Source organism: Xylocopa sonorina, chromosome 3, assembly GCF_050948175.1.
Source record: "Xylocopa sonorina isolate GNS202 chromosome 3, iyXylSono1_principal, whole genome shotgun sequence".
NCBI classification, from domain to species: domain Eukaryota; kingdom Metazoa; phylum Arthropoda; class Insecta; order Hymenoptera; family Apidae; genus Xylocopa; species Xylocopa sonorina.
Window position 1 is genome coordinate 14,151,883 of NC_135195.1, and position 24,492 is coordinate 14,176,374.

The 24,492-nt window shown below is 49.9% G+C and overlaps 1 protein-coding gene across 5 annotated transcripts in view; it reads right to left on the minus strand.

The window, feature by feature from the left end:
- Sox102f (transcription factor Sox102F) overlaps nucleotides 1-24,492 on the minus strand; it is a 189,163-nt gene that overhangs the window by 50,258 nt on the left and 114,413 nt on the right. The window contains exon 1 of one of the 5 annotated variants that reach the window (XM_076911017.1): nucleotides 18,700-19,350. The exons of the other annotated variants lie outside the window; for them this stretch is intronic. Within the exon in view, the coding sequence (XP_076767132.1) occupies nucleotides 18,700-18,716 (17 nt within the window). The 5' untranslated portion in view covers nucleotides 18,717-19,350. Of the gene's footprint in view, nucleotides 1-18,699; nucleotides 19,351-24,492 lie in introns of those variants that run through there. 5 annotated transcript variants of the gene reach the window in all.

Below are 24,492 nucleotides of genomic sequence, written 5' to 3' on the forward strand. Positions count from 1 at the left end.
GCTCCTCTCCGCGCTTTATCGTTAAACGCGGCGGCCGTAATGCTGCATTATTCCGATCACGACTTACTACGTACTCACTGATTTACATTAATTCCCAGCGTCCTCTGAAACGTGTCGCAAACGGAACGCGCGAGTCCTCTTTTCTCCACGAACTGGTCGATACATTTTTTACTCCGCTAATAGATTTTCAAACGAAAATGGTTCTCCTCCGACCGACGAGTTTTTGCGGTACGCCAGAACCACGCGAATACTGGGGGGTTTTTTTTTGTCAAGAAGCAAAGTTCATCGGTTTTCACACGGAACACCTCAATTAGTGTTTACATAGCGTCGATGTTTTCCGAGATCAAACGTTCCGGAGAAAACTTGCCCTCTATTTTTAACTATTTTCACGCCGAGTGCGATGATACCGTGATTTTTATCGACACCCCTCTGATCCGGATATTGTAGTTTCTCGTTCGTTTGAGGATCGTCGAAAGTATTTTTTTCCAACGATGAAAAACGCGTTCGCGATAGAGATTGATGCTGGATGCGTTGAATGTCAGATTCGAAGATGGAAAAATTTATCGAATTTTATACGAAATTTCGTTGCTTCTACTAACAATCAACCAACTAGACAAAATCATCGGTTAATATATCTCTCTGGTATTTTAGCAATTTTCTGAAAGACTACTTTGTTCAATCAGAAGCTTTCCAAGGGGCTCGACTTCTATATAAACGAAACTCTCAAAGCCCAATAACTTGACTTGAAGTGTTTCGCTCGGAACACGACAGACTGTAATTAATAAAGTTATTTCATCAATAAGTTATACGCAGTCCGTTCGGTCTAAGAAAACTCTCGTATAGATATACGTGTCTACGTACTTATAATTCCACTAAAAATTCACTATAACTTAATAGCCAAATTTGATACAAGAAACGAACCAAACGTCTACCTCTAACACATGGATCTTTACGAACAACAAGTCTCTGCTTTGCCTCTACGACGATTAATACTCCAATACATCCTTCTCGTATTAATAATCTCGTACTAAATTCACCAAACACAATTCAATAAAAACTCGATCACAGCACACGAACAATACTCAGCACACTTCGACATCAATTAGAGAGTTTTCACGCGAAACCAATCGCGGTTGATGGTCCCGATTTTTCCGCAACGACACTCCGCTTCGTGTACGAAAACGAACCATCGACTCGCAGTTGGGCACAGAAATCGAGGCGAAAATCGCGTTTCACAATCGGGTTCACGGTCCCCTCGGGCCGCGTCGAGACCAATTAAAGGGCCTGCGTAACCGGCAGTGAAATTTTTGGAGCGCGCGCGTACCGCCAGCCAGAGCGTAAGCCGACGCTTGACTTTCTATTAGTGGCACAATGGGAGCGTGGTTTTTTGGGGATGCAGCATCTGTTCGGGCTCAAGTAGCCGCGCAGGGGTGGCGACGGTGGTGCGTTCGAGAACGGCGGGGGTGGGGAGGGACCCAGGCGCAAGAAGGAGAAAGGTTTCCAGCGTTCGCTGCGTGACTCGAGCCGACTTCCGTCACTCTGTTCGGGGCCGTTCTCGCGGTGCACACGAGACGCCCTTAGGGACCTCTAATAAAGGCCACGGAGAGTGCCGTTCCTCGAAAATCGACCTTCGGGGAACGGTAGTTCCCAAGCTGTCCTGCTGAAGGAAATTTAGTAACCGAGGGACAATTAAACGGACGTCTCGAGTATGAAAACGTGGGTGTCGGTGAGAAATGGCGCGTCGTTATCCTTGCGTGTAACCATAAAATGCGATCTATGATCTTTCGACTATTTATAACGTTCGATGGGTGAGTGTACACCGTATTCGAGATAAAATACACGCGACGACAAAGAGGACGGGAGCGTGCGACGATCGTTCGTGGCGCGAGACTAATTTCGAGGTAGGCGGACGAACGCGATCGGTTTAAATTTGAAATTCATTATAACCCGTGGGCCGATAGAAGCGGTGGCAGGTGCCAGGAGTGCTTTATAATTAAGTCAAGCAAGCGCTGATTACGCGACACGTACGAGGGAACGGTGGTATGCGCTATTGACTAATTTCGCGGTGTCGAAGCCAAGGCCCTTCGAGGAGGCGCCGCGCACAATGCCGATAAGAGATCATTAATTTACTTTCTGGTATTCTCTGTTCTTCGTTATCTCAATTACTTCTTTCGCTTCGGCGTCGTCTCGTGGGACGAGCTGCGGCCGGGACCAGAGGAAATAATACGGGCGAGCGCGACGTGAATCAACGTTTACACGTGCTTCGCTGAAAGAATGATGAATGATCGATGGAGAAACCTTCTGTCGCGTGAAACGTTGTTATTCGCATGGTGGAAGCGGCCTCGTATCGGTAGTCGGAATTAATTTCTTCGACAGAGGCGTTATCGCGATTTAAAGATCATTCCATTTATCCCGACGATTCGATGGGGAAGCGTGCGAAATACGACGCGATTAACGTCACACAGGAATACCAAGAAATCCTATTCCCACAGAAAATAATAAAGATGGTAATGTACATTTAATCCACCCTCCCAACTCGGAACCTGATCCTCTCTCGATCCAACCGAGTGTCTCACGGAAACGCTACGAATTTCCCAGCCGACCCAGTGGGAGTAAAAAAGTTGGAGGGTGGAGACTGACCGCGCAAGGATTCGCTAACTTCTCCCGGGAAAGTCTCGCGTGCGGTGGTTGAAAGAGCGGGTGGCAAGAGGCGGCGGAGGTTCGCTGATAACGTATTCTCGGTAGAAGGAAGAAAACTGACGGAAGATTGCTTTTACAGCGGCCGACAGCGCGCGCGTTGTCGGTACCCGGTGAATATGGCCGCCCTCCACGGGTTCTGCATTTCTCTGTCGTCGCGTCGCGTCGCGTCGCCTCGCCTCGCCTCGCCTCGCGTCGTCGTCGTCGTGAAAACCGACGAGGACTCTGGCCTGGGACAGCTTCGAGCTGGCTGGCCTCTCTTCGACGGCGATAGCGTCGCGGCGACGTGCCTGGCCGATGCGCCGTCGAGGACGGGTTCGATGTGTGCGTGGGTGTGGTCCGCGCCCGCTCATACATAAACAAGAGATCGGCCGACGCGGCTTCAAAAGAAGAGACGCTAGCTGGGACTCCATTATGTAGAGCATATCCCACGGCGGTCCTATAAAGAATACTAACGATACGGCTTTCTCTCCTTGCCAGGGTTTTTCTCGCTCCTTCGGCTCGGAACAGCCGGCTTGAGAACCTCTGCGCCCAGCTCGAAAAGGCTACCCTTCCGTTAAGAAACCCGGCTGGTTTTCGCCTCCCTTTTTCCCCTCCTCGCTGCTGGCTCCTGTCTTTGTGGTCGCCTTCTTTTCGCGGGTTCCCTTTGAAGGGTTGCGTCGCGTTGTTTCTTCGGGGTACACGCGCGAGGTATAACGGTCTGTATTAGATGCACGACCGGGGGTGAGATTAATTGCCTCTCGAGGAACCGGAAACGATCGCACGCGCGAGAGAAATTGGGTCATCCGTGCTCTTTTTCATTCGATTCGACCGTGCATTCAATTTACTTAATAAGATTGGAGATTCCAAATGCCTTTCGATATCGAGTATCAAAATTGTGTTTAAAATTAGATAAAACTTTTTACAAAATTTGTTTAACTCTTTCTTCTTTTTCTCCCATGGCAAATTGCTCTGTTTCTAAACCATAATTCGGAGTACATGAATTTTCAAGAGACGCGTTAAAGAAAGGCGCTCATTCTGCGGCGGTCTTGTCCTTTCCGCGTATGTTCAACAAATTTCCCTTCCTTTTGTGCGGAGTAACTTCTTGAGGTATGTGCATACATGAATTTTGAAGAGAGACGTTAAAAGGGAATGTTATGGTGGTCCTGTCTTTTCTGCATATGCTAAAAAAACCGTTCTTTGATATGGAGCTGCCTTAATTCCTCGAGCGAGCGTAAGATGTACACTTGTAGGAGGTGTCTATTAACCGACCAATGCATTTAACGAAACATGAATTCTGCGCCGACACGTCGTCGACTTTCACGCGCGTGGGCGTTATAAAAAGGGGGGTTGGAGCGAGGACGCGTAGAGAGATGTGTCGCGGCGGGTTATGAAAAATCGTTGGGTTTCGAGGAGACGTTCAGATGGATTAGAGGGGCTCTTTGTTTAGTCGGCTGCCGAGGCAGTTGATGTATTCCTTTGGATGTTTCGGATGGCAACTATTATTGTCCTGACTCTTTGGACGGCCGCCGCGTCTTTTGTGCCGTGGCCTCTCGATATTCGCGGTCAGCCGGTTTGCCTGCCTCGTTACGCCGATCAACGAGCGAGACTTTTGTTATTGTAATAGGTGCTGCTCGGGTGTTTAGGAGTACGTATTGTGTAAGCATCGATGATAATGCGACGTGAATGCGTAACGCGAGGCCTGGTTTCTTGGTAATAAAGTTGCTTCGAATCTCTAGATAAAAGATGAACCGCGTTCATCCTCTTTTAAAGGGGTTATTGGTGGTGTTGTATTCGCAAAAACGTTGCTCCATCGCGAATATCTTCGAATCTAGAAAAGTTCCGTTTCGAACAACAGTCCGCACGATATATTTCTTTTATGCGATTCTAACGTTCTGCTGGAAATGTTAAATGCCGTACGAAGAGGATCGAGCTGACTAGAGAAAACAAATGCTTCGCATCGAAAGAACAATATGTACTTCAACACGATCCGACAAGATCAGATCGCATGCGAGACGAGCGTTCTCGGGTGAAAAAATTCATTCGAAAAGCTCGCTCGAACCTCGTTTCATTTCGGAGCACTGAACTACTGAGATGTCATGGCGCGAAATGAAAGGAACGGAGTCTGGAAGTTATGAAATCCAATGAAACGGGTAAAGATAAATCTATACGCGAAAAAATTGAACCTACGTGCGCTTCCCTTTCAAGGAAGACATTGTTCCCCGAACAATCGAAGCAACAACAATGTGCTCGTTTCCTCTCCAATTAAACGGACGCGAATAACGATCGCGCGATAAACGCGCGACCGAGGCGATCCGAAGGCGTCAATTAAATCCGCGAAGAAGACGAAGAGAGGCAGAGCGCGGCTTGGCGTTACGTAAAAATCGTTTTTACGACGTTAAGAAGCGCACGCTGGTCGATCGTTGCGAACGCGTGCACCGAGAGCCTGCGTCTACGCGCAGCTTCGTCTCCAAGATTCGCCGCGGCGCTCGTTTTAATCGCGCGCGCACGATGCGATTCCGATTTCTCCGCTCGTTCTGTTTTTATTTCCTTGTCTTTTTGTTTTTTTTTCTTTATCTTTTTTCGTCCCGCGCGAAGTGAAAGGCACGCGTACACGCGATGGCGCCTCCGCCGGGCTGATCGATTCATCGGCGCGAGATTTATTCGTTTGAGAACTGCGTTGGCCACTGTGCGTCGCTGCTGGCCCGAGTTAACTTCATTTGCGAAACGGAAACGAAGATCGCGGAGATGAAAAGGGAGTTCGAGTGTTGGCTCGAATGTACGGTGATTTTGTAATATCGGCGGATGCTGTTTTTGTCCGGTTTTTATCGGATCGAGTAGAATTGTGGCCGCTGTTAATTATTGGAGTGCAACGCGCGCTGTGCGCGGCCATTATGATTCAAGTTGATTTGTAATCAAGGGTTTATGTTTCTCTACGGTACAAATAGGGCGGGGGAGTGATTTTAATATTCGTTTTTATTTTGTAGAATCGCAGCCAAGTGGAAGTGATAATTATCGATAGATAGGCGTATTTTTATATTTCCATCGTTTCTAATTCTTCTTCCCATAGTTGGTACAATTATAAAGTATGATACGGATAAATGCTCGCTTCGAGAAAGAGACTGCTATATTTACTGATTGTCGCATCGTCTGAACTCCTCGAATTTTTCTCTCAAAAGATAGCACGAAAGTCGTACGACTATATTTTCTATTTCTTACGTCCTCTATTATGAACTATGGTGGGGTAAACTTCGTGAAACCTCGACAGAAAAATGTTTAACTCGGTGCGATACAGTTGTCTCGTTCTCAAGATAATACACCGCGAGATCTTTGATTCGAAGATCATTCCGTACGTCTGTGCGTTGACATAATAATTATTGTACTATTCGTATCGTTGAATTGAAAAAATGCGATAAACGATTGATAGCTGGCAATTAATCACGCGAATAGAAAGAATCCGCGAGTGACCTGGCCTCTCGTAGATGACCTGTACTTTTCCTCCAACCAAGGATGCAGCATCTCGACGAGCATTTCCCTGCGACCAAATTGTTTCGAACGGGAGAGGAGGCTGCGGGCCATCGTATATGCGTGGGCACGGAGGAATCGGTCGAAGAAAGAAGGAACGGGGCATCGCGCGGAACAAAAGTGACGGAAACCGTGGCTTGGCGCGGTGTCGGCGCGAAGGGCGAGAGCAAGAAGAGACGGAGGGTCTTCTGGCCGAGTGTGGTCTCGAGAAGTGGGGCCATGTGTTCAGTGTCAAGTTGCTCGAATCTAACAACCCGGTCCTCCGCTTCGTCCTGCTTCGCACGCTCGCCTTTCCGCGCTCCGAAGACGCGCTACGAAACTGAGAAACAAACCTTCGTTCAACAATAGCGATCGACGCCGATGAAAGGCTTGCATCCTCGGTTAATAGCTGCGCGCAGAGGAACCAAAATGGAAGCCGATACGCATAAGAGACCGTCGAACGCACGGCAAATACCCCCTTCGACTCTAATAAACTCTCGCCGTCTAATTTTACCCCGTACTGTCGATGCTCCCCGATGTACGCGCCAGGCGAGAGACCTTTGTCTCCGTTCACGGAAACGGGGTATCCGCGTTTCGAGAACGGCGGACGCTGGCCTAGACGGCGAAGCGGGTCGGACCCCACAGTGGCAGCGAGTAACCAAACGAAAAGCGCGTGGCAAGAACCGCGAGGTGCACGCCACGCGAGGGTAAATATACAAAAACAATCGAACGGAAATACTTAACGCGTGAGACGACGCCCGCGGTGCAGCGCGGCGCAGCGCGGCGCAGCGCGTCGAACCGCGGAGGGTGCCACGAGGTTTGCGGTTCGAGAATCCGTTGCCGGAACAGGACAAGGGGGGGTGTCAGCGGGGGAGTAAGATTTTTAGGCACCGCGAGAAAGGAGAGCGCACCGATGGGAACAAAGCGGGCAGCATCTGGAACGCGTTAGTGTTTCTACGGGCCAGCCGCCCCCGTGCGTTCGACGGTCGCGCGCACACATACGCGCGCGCGCGCGCGCTCGCGCCAGAGACGGATACGGACGCGAGGGAACGAAATTTCGTCGCGGACGAGAACGGCCACGTGCGTGTGCTACTTGAACGGGAGAATGCGGCTTTTTATCTCCGTCGAGTGGATATTAGAATGCAGGCCGAGCGCGCAGGAATGTGTAACTAATCTGTACGAATCGGGAGTGCGTAGGGTATGCTCGCGTTGGTATTGTTTCTAGGGGACGTGGGGGCTGTCTGCGAGTGAATTCTTGTGGTCCCTGATTTCGAATAACTTTCCTCCTCTTTGTTTTCATAATACGGTACTCGGAATGGATATTAGAACCGAATGAAGCGAGTAGATATTACGTTAAACAAACGCAGTATACGATTTCACGAAGAAGTATTACTTTTTCGATTTAATGCATGGAATGCGACATTTCTTTTGAAATAAAAATGTACGCGCGTACATTGTATCACCGCTATGAAAGCGTAATTATGAGCATTGCTCTGTTATATATTGTAACAGGTAATCGTGAAATTTCTTTAGAATCCTAGCAATTGCTATTCTGAAAAGAGCTTAATAGGATAGGTTCTGGAGCACAAAGAATACGAAAGGCGGGCCACTTTGGCTGCGTTGCCCGTGCGCCCTGGCGAACCCCTCGACGCGGCCACCCCTGTCCCTGCCAGCGATTGGGGTGGAGACAGTGACTCAAAGTTTTTTTCGAGGGCCGCTATTGAGATGCAGCTTCCTGTTTCTTGCTTTCATTGAAATTTCAGTTTACCGTGTATCTCGAGGAATAGTTCCACTCAAGCTGAATGTCTTTTTTTGTCGGGAGCCATGTGTTGTTCTGGTTCCTATATATTTCTGTTGCGCAGTCACAAAGTATACGGCTATCTAAGAATTTCTTCTTCTTTTTTTCTTGTTCGTTCCAAGTGTTTTATTCTTAACCACGTCGATCGTATCCCCCGTTTAGAAGTCAACGCGATCATTTATCGAAACATTTAAAAATAATACTCTCGAGAAATGATCCCGTGGTAACGTGTTCCCTACTATTTATCGCGTTTCTTTCACCTGTTCATTCGATCGTTCGATATTTCGTATCAATCAGCCGCGTTTCAGAATGCTTGGTGTACGTTCCCGATGTTCGGTAGGTACATAAACTCAGCCCACGCAGAGTAGAACGCGAGCCGGCCCACGGCGGTTGATTTGTTCACGATTCAGAGGGTAGAGTGGCCCGCGCGACAGTGAAAAAGGCTCCGTCTTAGATGACTTTGGTAAAACGGCCAGCGATAAATGATATTTACGCCACGCTTTCGCCGGTTGCATTTGGAAGTCACTATTCCCGTGGCTGAAAAGCGACATCTGTTTTCACCGCTCCAGTACATTATTTCGTTTATTTTTAAACCTAACCCGTTGTTCCACATCACAACCAACCCGCGGTGCGTGTCGTAACTCCGAAACACTTAGCCTTTTAATCGGATCGCCACGAACGGCGAACCTGAATCGCGTTAAAGGATGTTTATGATCCACGAGCCATTTGTCGGCTGATTTATCACACGATCCGCAGGATCTTCTCGCGCTTCCGATAAATCGTTAACAGGGGTTATTCCAGCCAAGAGAATACTTTTATCCTATAATCTCGATCGATAAGATAATCGAACATTTATGTAACATCAAAATTCATCGTTGGCAATAAACGAACGATTTTGTTCTTTCTTTTTTTTCACGCGCATTCGAATCTATAATATATAGAGAAAGTTACAGGCCTGAAACTAATCACACGGCGAACACGTCGTTGACTAATGTTATGTGTTTTATAGTCGATTATTACTCGCGATATTAGATTAACGTCGTATCGTTACCGAACGAAAGTTTTTCGTGGCGAGTGATTTATTGAGACTGGCGTAGTGTTCGTATCGCCTCGAAGTAGAAATACAGAAGTTACGTTAGAAACAAATTGCTCGTAGAGAAAATGATCGAGGGGTACGAAATAGAAATATTCCCGCTCTACATTCTCAATTAGTTATGAAAATCAATCTTAGACGAGGCGATAACCCATCGCGTGCTCATGAATAATCAATCTCCCTTGGAAGGCTCCGAAACCTATTACGCCACTAAATCGAACGCAATAGCAGTGGCAGCGTAATGTGACACCAAAGTATCGGCGGATTGCAACTTGGTCTCGGTAAATTTACATGAAATCCGCGAGTATTCCCGGACTAAGAGTCACGAATGACAGCAGGGGTCAGTAAAATCTTCACCATCGAAACTCCAACGGAAACAACATCGATCGCGTCTTTTCCACCCCTTAACTGTTCACTGAGCAACACGATTTGCACACGACAAAATCGAAATCGTTCCAATTTTCTTACAACTCACAAATATTCCGTGGTTTCTTACGCAGACTCGTACTGTCGCAAGAATACATCGAAGAAGGAAAGAAACTCGCGATTAATTCGAGGCTTCGCCCTCTAAAGTGTGCCTACTTTGCACGCACTTGCACGTTTGAATTTCTGCTGCGAGCGGTGGGTTTAATCGGTGGCGCACAAAAGATCTAAGGCCAGACTGATACCGCGTCGTGACAAAAGGCCGAAAGGCGCACTGATACCACGGTATCAACCACCCCACACCGACGATCTCGTTCTATTTCTTTGTTACGCTAGCATATTGTGCCGGCCGCTCGGCCGTAACGGCACAACGAGCACGCCGATTACACTCTAATCGGCCTCTCTTACCTCATTACCTTCCGAGAAAAGGTCGTACGATTTCTCGATGACAATCCTGCGCTCCCAGGCGCGCAATTGTCCCGCACGCAGCCATTATCAGACGCGCGATCAAAGGCATTATACCATTGTCCTACGATTGTCCGTGCATCGGCAGCCACGTGTCTCGATTCACTTAAGTAGATTAGTCCGGAGACTCCACCTGCGCGCGATTCTACGTACACACGAAGCATCGAATCGACGACTTTGGATCGCAATCGGGATAATCACCGAGTCCTTAACAAACCTAGCTTCTATTAATTGCCCGCGTGTGGGCAACCTTTTATCGAAATTGATTCCACGTTACATGGTATCGTTACGAACGAGATTTTCTGAAATATTTTAATAATTTCGCGTGGAATTCTTCCGTGTACGATAAAGTATTAGCCCCGCCAGCCGTGAGGCGCAGGTTGCATCGACGGAAGTCGCGATTGCACCACGAATTCCCTTTCTCTTTCTCGTTTTTCCTTCGCTCGGGGATCGCGGCAAAAAGCAGTCGTTGCGTATCCATCGATCTCGCGGAAACGTCGTAATTAGAACAGAGAGAGAGCAGCATTTTCCGTGCGTTTCCTCTGCGAGTGGCTCGCCGTTGTTTTCGGAGCTAATTAGCCGCGCGACGAGGCCCTTTAACTGCCAACAGATACTCGTCAGGTTCGAGCGGCGCGATCGAGCCTGCGCTCGGCTACAGGAAAATATGGGAAACCCGTAAATCGAGCGAGTCGAGACGATAGAAATACTTTTGGCTCTCTTTCGAGCTCGTTGCTCCCTTTGTTACGGGGAACACGATTGTATCTACCGTGCGCGGCGCGAGATGTAATTAGAAGTTATGTATTAATAGAAACGGGTGATCGTAGAATATTTATATATTCTGCGTCTGAGAGCGCAAGTAAAAAGGTGGGGCACGATTAGCATAGAAACAGAACATTATTAATTATCCGCACGATTATACGGAGCGGAAAAAATATTGTACAACAAAGTCGAGACAAGGCTGAAACATTTTATGCGTTTGGATAGCTATAAATAATATTATCGTAAATTATACGGGCTCGTAAAACACGATCGTACAATAACGTTAACGGCGGGTCGCAATGACGCGTAAAATTGGAGCAAATCTATTTAAGAATCGGTCAATTACAATACTGGCAACGAGTACTTTCTAATTAATTTCCTTAACGGTTATCCAAGATGCGCAATGTCAGTGTCAAACGTTAACCTTCTGACGTTTCCGCACGATCGAATCATTATTCATTATGCAACACGTGCGTTTATCTCGTTAGTGTGCGACGCGTACACGAACACGTTCCCGACGAAAAAACAATTAATATCGCTACTTTGTAATTCATCGAGCGGCGGTGGAAAAAAAAAAGGAACGATGCGCGAGACGGTGCAAAAATGAGTCGGTTAGCTCGCGCGCCGCTAATAAACGCATTAGCAATTCACGATGCCAAGGATCGTATTAACTCGTTCAACTGTAATTACCACTCGAACGATTGTTTTTCATCGCATCAGCTGACGCGTCGCGGTGAACAGGTCCGACGGTGTCCGTGAAATCGCGAGAACAGCTTTCGATTTTTCGCGTTGCCTGAGATAGCCGCGTTTTTCCCGTTTCGCCGTCGTCGCGCGGACTTGCGAGTGTCAATGATCGAAACGATCGTTCTTCCACACCTCACGCGATCGTGCGATCCGTCCCCCGGTTCGGCGCGAGAAACGCGGTGGAACGACGATTTATCGACGAATCGAATGGAATTGATGGGTAAATCAGTTCCTTTTCTGATGTTTTGCGAATCTACTATAATATATTGCTATCACGAGCACATTTAACGTCACCTTTTTCCCCTCTCTTGGCTACGTAATGATATTCGACGATTAAATTTATGTCTGATGAAAATATCGACAGCTTTATTTCATTATATTTCATATTTATCTATTAAATAGATTAGTCTCAACAACTCATAATTACTTCTACTTAGTGACAAACATCTATAGCCGCAGATTTCCACGCACAATCTTTACTCAGAGGGTAAAAGGGATCTATTTAGAGGGTGACATACCAATCGCGTACGTCATCTCGCGAGATACGAATCGTTACAGATCGTACGTATTGTCGCACAGTTGGGGGTTGCGCAACAACGGCTCGCGCGTTCATTTCGTCGATATCGTACGCGCGAGTCACGTTGTCGCTGCTTTTTTCGTTCGCCACTGTTTTCACGGTGACACGCGGACCTGAATCAACCCTCGTGGACACGTGAAGAAGATCCGCGCGAACGCGCGCGATTTGTCCGTGATCTCCGTCACGGCTCTATTGTCGAGCCGATGCACACGTTCCCGAATTCTACGAAAATATCGAACGTGTCGGAGGTACGTAATTATAGAGCCGACCGCGTACTGCACGCGGAATCGTGCCGCGGTGTCTACGATCTCTTGGATCATTTCCTTTACGTTCCGCCACCCACAGTTTTTCGAGCGAACCGTGTCGTGTACAGAGTGCCCCATCCAAAGTGGATCGTTCGATTATCTTCCTCGCGATTACGCGAATAGTTCGAGTGGTACATACGTCGCTTGTCACGGTTCCCTAATTTTCTTTTTTCGAGGTCCCTCGTTTCGAGCTTTCGTTCATCAGCAATTCGTTTTCGCGCATAAACGGATAACCGCGAACGCAGCTACGATGCAGGGTGTAGCTACGATGGCACGCTCTGCACGCGTATTATTTATAAGTATTTTGTCATCTACGTCTAGCCAAAAGTCGCTCGATGACAATGGCCCGTTACGTCATGCGAATGCGAATACAATGTTGGCCAGAAATTTCGAGACGTTAACATTGCCATTGAAATTGTAGTATTTTTATCGCGTCTCTACTCTTTTTCGAGATCCGACTGCCGCTACTGTCTTATTTTAGACGGATCAAAATATTTGCCGGTTAAAATTACATTTGCCGAGTAAGACGTGGACGATGCGACGCAATCATTGTCACCTGTGCCGTACGCTATTAGCGCGGTGAAATTCTTTCTCGCGTAAATATTGGAATCGATGGAATTATAGTCGCATTTTGGTTTCGATGGCAGGTACTTTCGGTCAAAAGTTCGCGATCATCGTGCCAATAGCGGCATATTTATGACAGCGATGAAAATCAGCGCGCTTTACTGGTTCAATGTTAATATCCGAGACACGCACTCGGGAGTAAAATAATGTAATCGCTACGTTGTGCAACTGGTCTGCGATTAGATTATTACTTTGTATATAATCGTCCGAGCGGTTTGACAAAAAATTGAAATCATTCGGATTTTTTAGCTACAGACGTATATAATTTGCAACACAAATTCAATCATAAATTACCGCTCATGGATGGAGTAGTCTGTTTATAGATACTATTAAGTGACATTAAGCTTGGGAATTTTTTTCGCCCCCGTTCGCGATAGAAATATCAAAACTGATTCGCGCTTAGAATTGATCTGCAAAGTCGAATATTTTCCTTAACGCGTCGTACAACGTGTACTCTTTTCATTTGCATGAAAATTGATTGGTGATTTTCTACGTAGATTTTTAAATCGTTCCGTGATTCGAAGAAAATCGAAATGACGTAACGTTTCTAATCACTAAGATACAATTATGTTAATAGAACATCGGGTTCTTGAGAGCTACCTACACATTGTTAAACAACGATCATCTTTCACGGTCATCAAACCTTTCGCTCACCAATTTGGATAAAGAATACTACAATTGTGGATATCTGTATGGAAAAGAAATTCGGCATATCGCAATATTTCGTTGGATTCTTCAGCGTACTGTGTACGATTCGAAGAATCGTATCTAAGAACGCTAAATAATGCCATTATAATATTATATAACCACTCGGGGCGATTAGATTACGTCTCTTCTAAGGCACTATCAAGAAGAGTTCGCACTGGATGTTTTGAAATAAAATGATAGCAATGGAGATTTTTTGCGTCGTTAAACCTCTATAATCGAAGTTTCATACGGTTGAGAAAAGTAAGAGTCACAACTAATTACACTTTAAAAGTACAAGTGCCAATACTTGCTGCGAGCATTCGCTAATTCTTGCTGCTGGTCAATCTGCACAGTAATGAGCAAACGAGTATAACGCACGGTACGATAACAAGTGTATACAAACAAAACATATTTATACGATTGATTCCAAGAGATTCTAATTGATCCTACGAACTCTAAAACGTCCAATTAAATCACAGTTCGAGCGTGGATCGCGATGTTCACCGCGATGTTCACCGCGGTTCTTAAATCGTCGTTCAAAGCGCTCGAATAAATAATTTCGCTCTCAGTTTCACCGAACGAACCACGCCGCGTTCAAAGTGGACAGGTTGTACACATTTTCGCCTGAAGTCCCGGCGATACACGCGCGCAACAAGGTTCACGTGCTGCTCCCGAACGCGACAAACTAAACGGTGCCATTAAAACGTTTACGCGCGCGATTAGGGCCAGCTGTTTTTCCGCGCGTTATTATCGTATTATTTACCGTGTAACGGCAGATCGCGCGCGTAGGTACCCCGCGTCTGGTTATCGATCGCGAGCGTAATGTCCGGCGAGAGCCGATAATCCCCCGCAACGGGGCCATATTTATTACGCTCGGGGCAATGGAAGGTGGGTAGAAAAGTGCCGAAGCCAGTCGATGAATATGGATGGGAATATAGAAACGTTTCGATAACAAAGTCTGCCCCTCTGTATTCATTTGATCTCTTCCATTCGCGTGTTTTTTCCCGCCTTTTTACTCCGTCGAGCGACGCGGAAAAATGCAGGAACGAACGCTCTCGCCACGAGCACGGCGTTACGTAAAGGAGCACGCTCGCGTTCTATATTTTTTCACCATTTTTTTTTTTCATTTCTCTCTCGTTACGCTTTTCCTTTCTTTCGCGCACTTTTTTTTCACTCCTCCGTCATTTTTCGATCGCGACAAACGATCGAAAGGGTGACAGAGTCGAGAGCCATCCGAGAACCCGTCTTCGTGGTCTTCCTTACGCGGTGCCATTTTGCTTCCTGGACTTTCCAGCCTCTCCGCGTTACGTCGATCGCTCGAACAGTTCGATTTGTATGCCAGGGCAACGGGAATCGATGTTGACCCAATTAACAGTCGAAATCGTTTATTCGAACTGACTCGAACGTCTACCAAAGACGCTTTCAACGGTCCTGGTAATAAACCGATATCCAAGGGAACTAATAAACCGATATCCTTTGTGCGATTCGTTAAAATCGACCGTTTCGAAGTATAATGGGTATCAATCGGTTTTTCATTGATTTTAAGTCAGATATTATAAGGGATCGTTTCTTACGGTTAATTAAATTACACCAACACTTTTCACCAATGATCGACAATGTTATTTTCCGTTATCTACCATTCACGGTTTTCACAGATTAGTTCGCGTAGCAATTTTCCGCGTGACGATAGGGAGAAATAGTAGAGGCGGGATAATGGAGCGCGAAGATTCCTATCGTCCGGTTGGATTTTTCACTTTCATGCCCGGTTTAGCGCGGTCATCGATCGATGCATCCTAATTACGCAACGCGCACAATGCGTGCGCGCGAATGCTCCTCGACACCACGCGTTCGCTGTTAATTATCACGTTCCTCTCGAGATTAACCGGTATTTTTGGCGTGAACCGTGGCGTGCGCTCGGCAACGCGCACCTAGGAATCCGCGGATTATTCTCGAAGAGGGTAGCCACGAGCGCGGCACCGGATCACCCGGAAACGCGGATGATTCATTAATAAGACGTTCCACCGGGATCGATAAAACGAAGTAACGGAGAATAGGGTTGGATCTCGTCTTATTGAGTTATCGTGCCTTGCGTAATTCAAGTTGATAGAGCTGTCACGTCGGAGCACGGACGGAGTTCAACGACTGTATTACGAAGCGCCAAAATTGCCACGTCTTGCTGAATTATCAAAATTCTCATCGGATCTACCTAGATATGTACGTGCTATTCGCTCGATCATGAATTCTTCATTTTTATCTATATTTTTCACTGATGTTTCGCTGAACAAGTTTCACCCTCCGCAGAAATCAAATTCCATCCGCGCGTCAGCCATTTACGATCGCCCGTCGAATTTTACCTATCAACCACGATCCCTCGATCGATCGATCCAGCGTTGAATCCAAATTCCACGCAACTTCTCAAATATTCGAACCTGAACTCGAACGTCCGCCGACCAAGAAAATCCACAGATGAAGATGGCTGGGGGGCAACCGTGGCAACCGCCGCCCAATAAAGTGACGCAAAGGCCCAACGACGATGGCGATAATTCCACTCTGTACACGAGCAGCGAAGCTTGTACATCACCGTAGGATCGCGACTAATCTCCTCGTCTTTCGCGAACGCGCTGGACAACCTTTTAATAGCCGGAATCCCCGCGTGCCGAGAGGCCGCAATTGTTGCACGGCCGTTCGACGAACACAAAGAGTTAATGACACGGGCAATAATTCTACGTTTCGTACGGGCCGTCGAGTAACTCGTTCCGCAAGCCTCTATTTCGGGTCCGTTGTTGTCCGTGCGCGTCCGCAACTTTCTCGCCCCGGTAGCCAGAGAGACCCGGGGTTGTGTACGTTGGACGACGCGCATCGGCGATTTCTATTCTGATATTGTTGCACGTGAAACGCCGCGGTATTTTCTCTGCGATGGATGAGGGCCGATTCCCGGAATGCACGGTGCACCACGCGGGGCATTGTGCTGCCCGCAACAATGTAACGTTGACAGCGGTGTTTCATTTTCGGCGGTAGTTAGCTTAACTAACCTCGCCACGCTTTAACGCTTTTACGCGAACTTCTCGCCGGCTTCCGGGATCGTGGAATTGTTCGTCGCTGTCTAACGAACTTCGTCAGCTATTTTCGGAGCGTTGACAGAGCCGCCTGGGCTCGCGCCGCGATTTATCATTTCCCCGGAGGATGTCCAGTCCTGCGCGATTGATACCGCATCGAACGCGGTACCCGTTAACATTGACCCGCTCGGGTGTAACCGCTCTGGCAATAAAAATACCGTCGCGGCCATTTTAATTAGAGCCGCGATGAAAGATTTATCCCTGTCCCAACGGCGACCCCTTTCGCCTCGGTTTTAGCTGTTTATGCAAACCAACGACTTCCCTCTTTGATGTCGACGCGGAACCAGCCCGCGGTGCGCGTTTTCAGGCCGCGTACTTTCGATCCCCGCCGTTACAACGACCCTACACCTGAACCGTGACACGGGGAATTGAAACGGACCTTTTCAGAATGTAACCGCCGCTCCGCGGTTACAATTCGCCGTACTCGCGACGCGGAAAACTGAAACGGAGCTCTTTATAAATTGACCGCCGCTCGACGGCTATTCAGACACGAGGGACGTAACTGGTACCAATTTTTAGGCTATCTTGTTACTTCGATGACAACTTCCTGGTTGTTCGATCTTAAAATAGACGCGAAATATCGAGAGTACTTGACGAACAATGCCAAGACCTCGCTTCGTAGGAAAGCCTCCTGCTTCTCGGTCACGTGAGAACATCTATCTGTCATTCCTGCGATTCTATCTTAAAACATGCGTACACGAGGGACGAGAACCGCTTGATAATTAAAAACAGAAGACACGATTCAATTGCTCCATGTCAAACTGGCCATCTGTCATCTTTAATAACCGCACTCCGCGGCCTTCCGACCTTTACGAACAGATTGAAAATACTCGACAATTGAGAACACAAAGCCTCGCATTCGTCTCTCGTAAACCTTTCGCATTTCAATCGCGTCGGACCGACTACCTATCTGTCATCCAGATATAACCACTCCATCGTCTCTCTATCCCATGCAAACGAGTCCTCTCTCCCCCAAGGCCGCAGGATAACGGAACCCAGTCACGTTTCAGACGAGGAAGACTTTGTTTCCCAGGAATCGGTTTCCATCCCCCTCCGCGCGTTGGGACGCGTCGATCGGCGAAGCGTCAAGTGGCCGGAGCGAGGCGAGGCAGGAAAGACGAATCCGTTCAGGATTTTCGAGAGAGGGTCGCGAAGGACACGGGCCGAAGACGGCTGCCAGGAAGGAGACCCGGAGTAAATGGAAACTCCGTCGAAGAGGGTAGCGGCGAGGGAGAATCGGGGGAAACAGGCATAGCCAGGGGAGGGTCACTGGGTCAGATGCGTTGCACGGTCTCCCTCTCTCTCTCTCTCTCTCTCTTTCTCCGGCACCCTCCTTCGTCCCCCGATTCTCTCCCTCGCCGCCGCTGATTCACTCTTTCCCTTTCGATCTGTTACTCTCTCCACGCCGATCTCCTTCTCTTTCGCCGGGAACACATGGCCCTGCGTGTGCACACGGCTGGCAGACAGCCGTGGAACACACGCACGCCACCGCTAACACGCGCCCCGCTGACGTTATCGTCCACTTACTGCACAGATTACGCTACGCGACTTATTGGTAACCTGTGCGCGAAAACTTGGTGACTCGTCCCGGGAAATCGCGTTGGAACCGAGCAAAAGTACCTAGTCACTCGTTCGCGGATATTCGAGGGGTCGACGCGTTCACGGTTCGATCCGCTACCGCGGTCCTCGCTAGTGGGATACGTCTCGATCGCACTGGTAACGCACTAGATAACCGTAGCTACTCCGATACGTCATACGTGAATCACGGATGTGGATAAAACGATGATGTACACGGGGACAGTGAACGAGTTGACACGATTGTTGCGTGCAAGAGGAACGCGATTACAGGAAACGGTGACTAAACACCGTGGCCGGTACACCGGTAACGTCCCCCCGAACGCGGTCACGTGCTCGTGCGTCTCACTCACCTGCCATGCGTGCTCATATCATCCTGCTCGCGCGCTGGTAGCCTCGACTACCCCGTTCGACGTCTTCCTGTTCACTTGTCACGCTTACGCGATGGTATATACCTTTGACACCCCCGCACAGAACCGGCACTAGAACGAGAACGAACGATCCGAGGCTGCAGGGACGAGCGATTGCCGGTTAGCCGCGGTTCCCGATCGATCGGATGTCGCTGCGGTACACTCGTGCAGCAAGATCGACGCGATACTCGATTCACTGGCGGACTAACCGGGATTAGTAATCGGATCGATCGCGGAACTCGAGGAACTGTTGGATAGATCGCATACACCGGTTGGTCCCACACTAGTTTACGTCATGGTTCCGTCTGCGCCGGTGGATCCGTCGCGACGTGACCGGCGATCTATCTCTCACTCACAGGAAGCCAGGAAGATCGATGTAGCTGGAAGCTGAAGCGTGTCTGTGTCTGTGCGTGTACGCGCGTGTACGTGTACGCGCGCGCGTGCGAACGCGCTCGTCGATGTACGCACGCACGATCGGAAATCCAGCTGGTCCGCGTGTAGTCGTGAAGGACGACGAGAGGACGAACAAGCGTAGAACGTTGGTTCACGCGGATCTAGAGCGACGCACCGTTTCGCGGTCCCGACACTATAGGACGCGCGATAAACCCACCGCTCTGGAACCGGTCGACGACGACGATGACGATGACGACGACGACGACGACGACGACGACGACGATGGCAACGACGACGAGGACGAGGACGACGGTGAGCAGTATGCGGTAGCCAGTAGTAGCGGGTGCCGACAGTAGGCCGCGAGGGCGAGCGGTTCGCGATACCGAGAGAGCGAGAGAGGAGAGTCCGGATGGATAGTCAGTGGTGGAAGGAACCCCCCCTCGAGGCAGCGGGCATACAATGGGAATAATCACCGCGTCTCGGAGCGTCGGCTGACTGACTGAAGCCCCCGAGGTCCGAACGGGATGAGATTCGGAGGCGCAGCCTGGCGGCGGCGGCGGCCGGCGCGGCGCGCCGCGCCACTCCGCGCCGCCGCGGCGCCCGCGCTGCACCACTCTCTCCTCGCATGCTCCCCGCTACTGTTCTCCCGCTGTTCGTCTTTTCTCCCGAGCCTCGTTCCCTCTCCCTTTTGCCTTTGTTACCCGCCTCTGGCCCTCTCGCTCCCTCTCATTCGCGCGACGCTCCTCGCGGCCGCCCCCTCCTTCTTCGACGCTACTATACGCTCACTCGTCGACGTCCACCGTGTCGTCTTTATCCCTCGTACCGCACGCTCGTTAGCTGGTTCCTGCTCCAACTAGCGCAGCTGCTGTCCTCGTCGCCCCTTCGTCCGCTGCGTTCGCCGTCCCTTTCGCGCCACAGCGGTCGGTTCCTCGCGCGGTCGCCGCGGCGGTGGCGGCGGCGGGTTCTACCGACCGCCACGCCCCTTTTCAGACTTCTGCCCCGCCTTTTCACTCCGACACCCACGCGAACGCGCGCGACTCTGCACTGCCAGGGCCACCACCACCGCCGCCGCGACCCGTCAGCGTCGTCCTCGTTCGCGTCCTCGTCCTCGTCCTCGTCCTCGTCCTCGTCTACGCCTTCGTTTCGCTCGAGCTTCTCTCGCCGCTCTCTCTATGCTTAGACCTGCTGCACGTACTACGCGCTGTGCTTCTATACGGTTGTCCTCGTCTTCGCGAGGGGCTACGTCGTTCCCCGTTGTCGTCGCCGTTTCCGCGACCGTCTCCGCTGTTCGCCTCCGCACACGCCCGCCGATATCTCCCTTTTCCGACCCGATTCCTCCTTCCACCGCGCGAGTCGTCCTTCCCTAGACCGCGTAACGAGCTCCTCCCACCCCCTCGCGACCCGTTCCGAGAACTGGTCGTGGAACTGTCTGTAGTATAGTGGCCACTCTGTTCGATGTTGTTTCACCCTTTTTGCTTTACAGTCGTACCTGTTTCTTTTCTCGACTGCCCGGGGGTTTCGCTTCGTCGCTTTCGAGTTTTGCCAAAGGCGGACACAGGGGCAAGTGGAGAGAATGGAGGACGAGCGTCACGTGGCACGCGAGCACGGTGAACGTACACCAGGGAACGCGTGCCCTGAAGCTTGCTTTACCCTGACGGAACTTTGAATCTAGGATTTCGGGAGAAAGAAGGACCATCTTCCAGAAACAAATTCCAATTTTTTCCTCTTTAGATTCGAGCATGGAAATCTGACAGCTTGAAAATCATTCGTTCATCGCGTTAGACAGAAATAAATCGACTGCTTTGTATTCTCGAGGGTATCTAGAAGCAGTGTCGATAATCCTTTCCGGGAAACGGCAATTAAAATAGATTAGTGGATAATGGGGAATCGATTGAAACGGAGTTGGTATCGATCCCGCGGGGCGGCGAACGCCTTGGCTGCGGGCGGCGATCCGACTGGCGCTTGAATCCCGTCGGATCAGGTGCGGCGACGGCGGCGCTGCGCATTGTCTATTGTTTCGCTCGGAGGCGGCAATCGCGGCACAACCCCCGGCCGCAGGCGACGGCCCTACGACGGAGCCGCGGAGGTGGTGGAAGCCCGACCAATCGCAGCCGGGGCACACCCGCGCAAATCACAATGCTTATTGTTGTCGCAGAGCTGTCCGCCCACATCCCTGGATCGCTTCCTCCACCGCCACGCGGCGCCCGCTCCTGTGCCTCGGTCAGGTAGAAATCTCTGCAGGTGCTCGGATACGCCATTGCTCGGTTTCGCGACTCCGTAATCGCGCTACCGCGCGGTTCTTCCTTTTCCTATCGTTCCTAACAGTTGGGAAGATAATTGGGATTAAACGATGAACGAAGGGTACCGGAAAAATACCAAATTCGTAAATGTACCAGAAATCTGTTCCAATTTAAATGTGGATTGGTTCGATTATTCTTGGCGAAGGCGATGCGAGTGGCTGCACGCGCAAATGAGAGTAGATAGAAAGAAATGTACGTTTTCGCGGATCCACCCTTCCAAGTGGATGATCCGAACGCGGGCGCAGAGACCGCTGGCTGAAAGTCGACGCGCGTCAGAATCAGCTCGCGAACAAGCGAGGGTTCCTTGGCTCTCGCCGCTCAGTTACAGCCGAGTCGCGTTCGATCCCCCGGTGTCGCGTTCGCCTTCGTCGTGGCCGTGTTGTCAGATAGAATATCCTGTCTCGTCTCCATCGCGCACGCACGGGTGTATACGTAGAGGGCGAGACGCGTGTGCACGGTCTCTGTGCGAAGGCTGTGTGGTGCTCACCACCGCCAACCCTCCCTGGGACCCCGCGCCACCCTCGCTGTTCCTACCGCGGCGAGAGGAATGGACGAGAATGGCGTCGGCGCGCATCCCTTTCATGTCCTCCGCAAAACCCATTCCCCCTCTTCTCTTGGCTGCTGCTCGTCCTCCGCACCAATGCACCCTTGACTTGCGCCCCTTACCATCCCCACCGACGCGCGCTAAACAGAACAGACGCGTATATATACGTGCGCGCGCGCGAGCACGCCCGTGCACCACGGTTTTGCATGTTGTGTCGCGGTTCTAGGGTTCACATCCACACAACGAACGGGGCTCGTCCACTCCGTGGATGCTCCCTTTTTATCGACGGCCACAAAACGCGGCGATGCGCTTTTCTCCTTGGTCCACTGCGTGCACGCCTCTGCCCGAAATGCGGTCCTCGGACGTTTTGCGAAGATTATTTCGATTCGGAATAGTGAACGCCGCTGCGAGCACACTCGAGACGAGTATAAACGGACCCCGTGAAAGAGCGGAATAGCGTCGACCGACTATGGAACTGGAAATATTTATTGCATCGCTCGAATGTTGAACGCGTTATCGCTGCCAATGGGAGATGCACGCCAACCACCCTCGCGTTGCATCCGCGTTCGAGTAGGAGCTGTGCGATCGTTTCATCGTTTCGAGGTGAAGTTACGTGGACAGTGGTCGACGGAGAAGCTGATTCGCGAGAGGATTGATGATTAGAATTTTTGATCGTCGCGGACGATGCACGCGCGACCCTGAACAAGTCTGGTTTTACAAATGGCCGTTTAATTGTTTCATGCGAACATGCAAGGCGTGGAAAATATAAATTTCTTGGAAAATTGCACCCGACGCGGGAAGAATCGCCGCGTTTCCTGTTCCACTTACTAAGTAGAGGGCCTGCTATTTCCGTGCGGTGATACTCCATCGAGTAATATCGCCGTTTACCATGCAGTTCTTAATTACCACGATAACTGCTTTACGACGTGGAATCCCTTTTCGATTCTATCGTGCCGTTTTATAGAAATGTTATGTTACCCGATGGTATGCGTCCAATCGAGACTTCGTTTCGGTTGCCAAACAGCCCGTGGAGACCAGTGAAATTGTCAGGGAGAAACGTTACTTCGTTACCATCGGTTATTGTTATTAATATTTATCGAATCATTTTTGCTGCGATGCACTCAGAACTGAAACCTACGCTCTGATTTCGCCTTCCATTTTCGGAAGACATCTATTTAATCGCTACTTGCGATAATACAGATGCAATAAAACGTACTCCTTGGAAATGTATTTATTCTCGATGATTACCATATAACATAAGTGTAAGATTTCCATTGAAACGATGCGTGTAGCTGCACTCAAGTAGAACAAGCACAGTTTCTAGCCAGCTAACCTGCATTCTCGCTTGGAACGTTCGAAATACGAATAAAAAGTTTCGCCATTTCTCTCTGACGATACAATTCTAAGGATACATGCAGAGAATTAAGACGCTAAAATCCACGAGAGAGAAGGCTTACTCTGCTCGCACCGTAAATCTGGAATACCCCATCGAGTAACAGGAATCGCAATAAATCAGCGAGAACAACCGGTGAAATTCTTATTAAACGATGGACAACCGGAAACGCGGTCTAAATTTCCCCGTGGACAGAACAAAGTTCGCGGTTGCTCGTTTTGCCGCGAAGACCCCGGTCTCGGGCACGGGGAGAGAGATTTTAAACGTCCGTCCGCGCACGAGGATTCGTTCCGCCGCGGAGGAGGAGACGCGAGATGGGCCATCGTTATGCGTTGCACCGTATTAACCCGCGCGGGATACCATTCTATTCCGGTAACCGGTCCGTGGTGCGTTACCAGACAAGAACAATGAGTCCTATACATGTATCGCCGGTGCATCCTCCGTCTCATAGACAGCATACGCCTGCCACTCTATAGTGGGTGTAGAGAAGGGGGGTGGGGTGACGGTGGTAGCCAGAGAGACAGAGAGGATGAGATTTATGCACGACAACGACGACAACGACCACGAAGAAGAAGAAGAAGAAGACGAAGAAGAAGACGACGACGACGACGACGACGACGACGCGGCGTCGGCGGTGGCGGCGGCGGCGTCGGGACGTTTTGCTCCGGACGTCGACGACTGCAAGAAGAGCACGACAACGGTCGGAGTTGGACGAAGAGGAGAACGATACGGGCGATGCAACTGTGGAAGAGGAAGAATAGGACCAAGAAGAAGACGAGCACAGCCGGCAGTCGTGCCCGGTTGTGAATGAACATTGGCTCGCGACCGTTTCCGGCGCTCTCTTTCGCCCTCACGACGCTGGCGTCTCTTTCTCCTGTCGTTCGCCCGCCCAACCCCCTCCCGCCACTGCCTCTGCCTCTCTACCACCCTCATACTGGATTCTCTCGCGGTGCTCTAGAGTCCTCTACGCTCTCATGAATGAGAGTCGCCGACTCGCGGCCGATCGCGGCGACAGAGACAGAGGAGCGGGCACGTTCAGAGAATCTTTTAGAGTGTAGAAGAGACGTGAATAGGGCTCGGGGTGTGGGCAGCGAGGGTTCGACAAG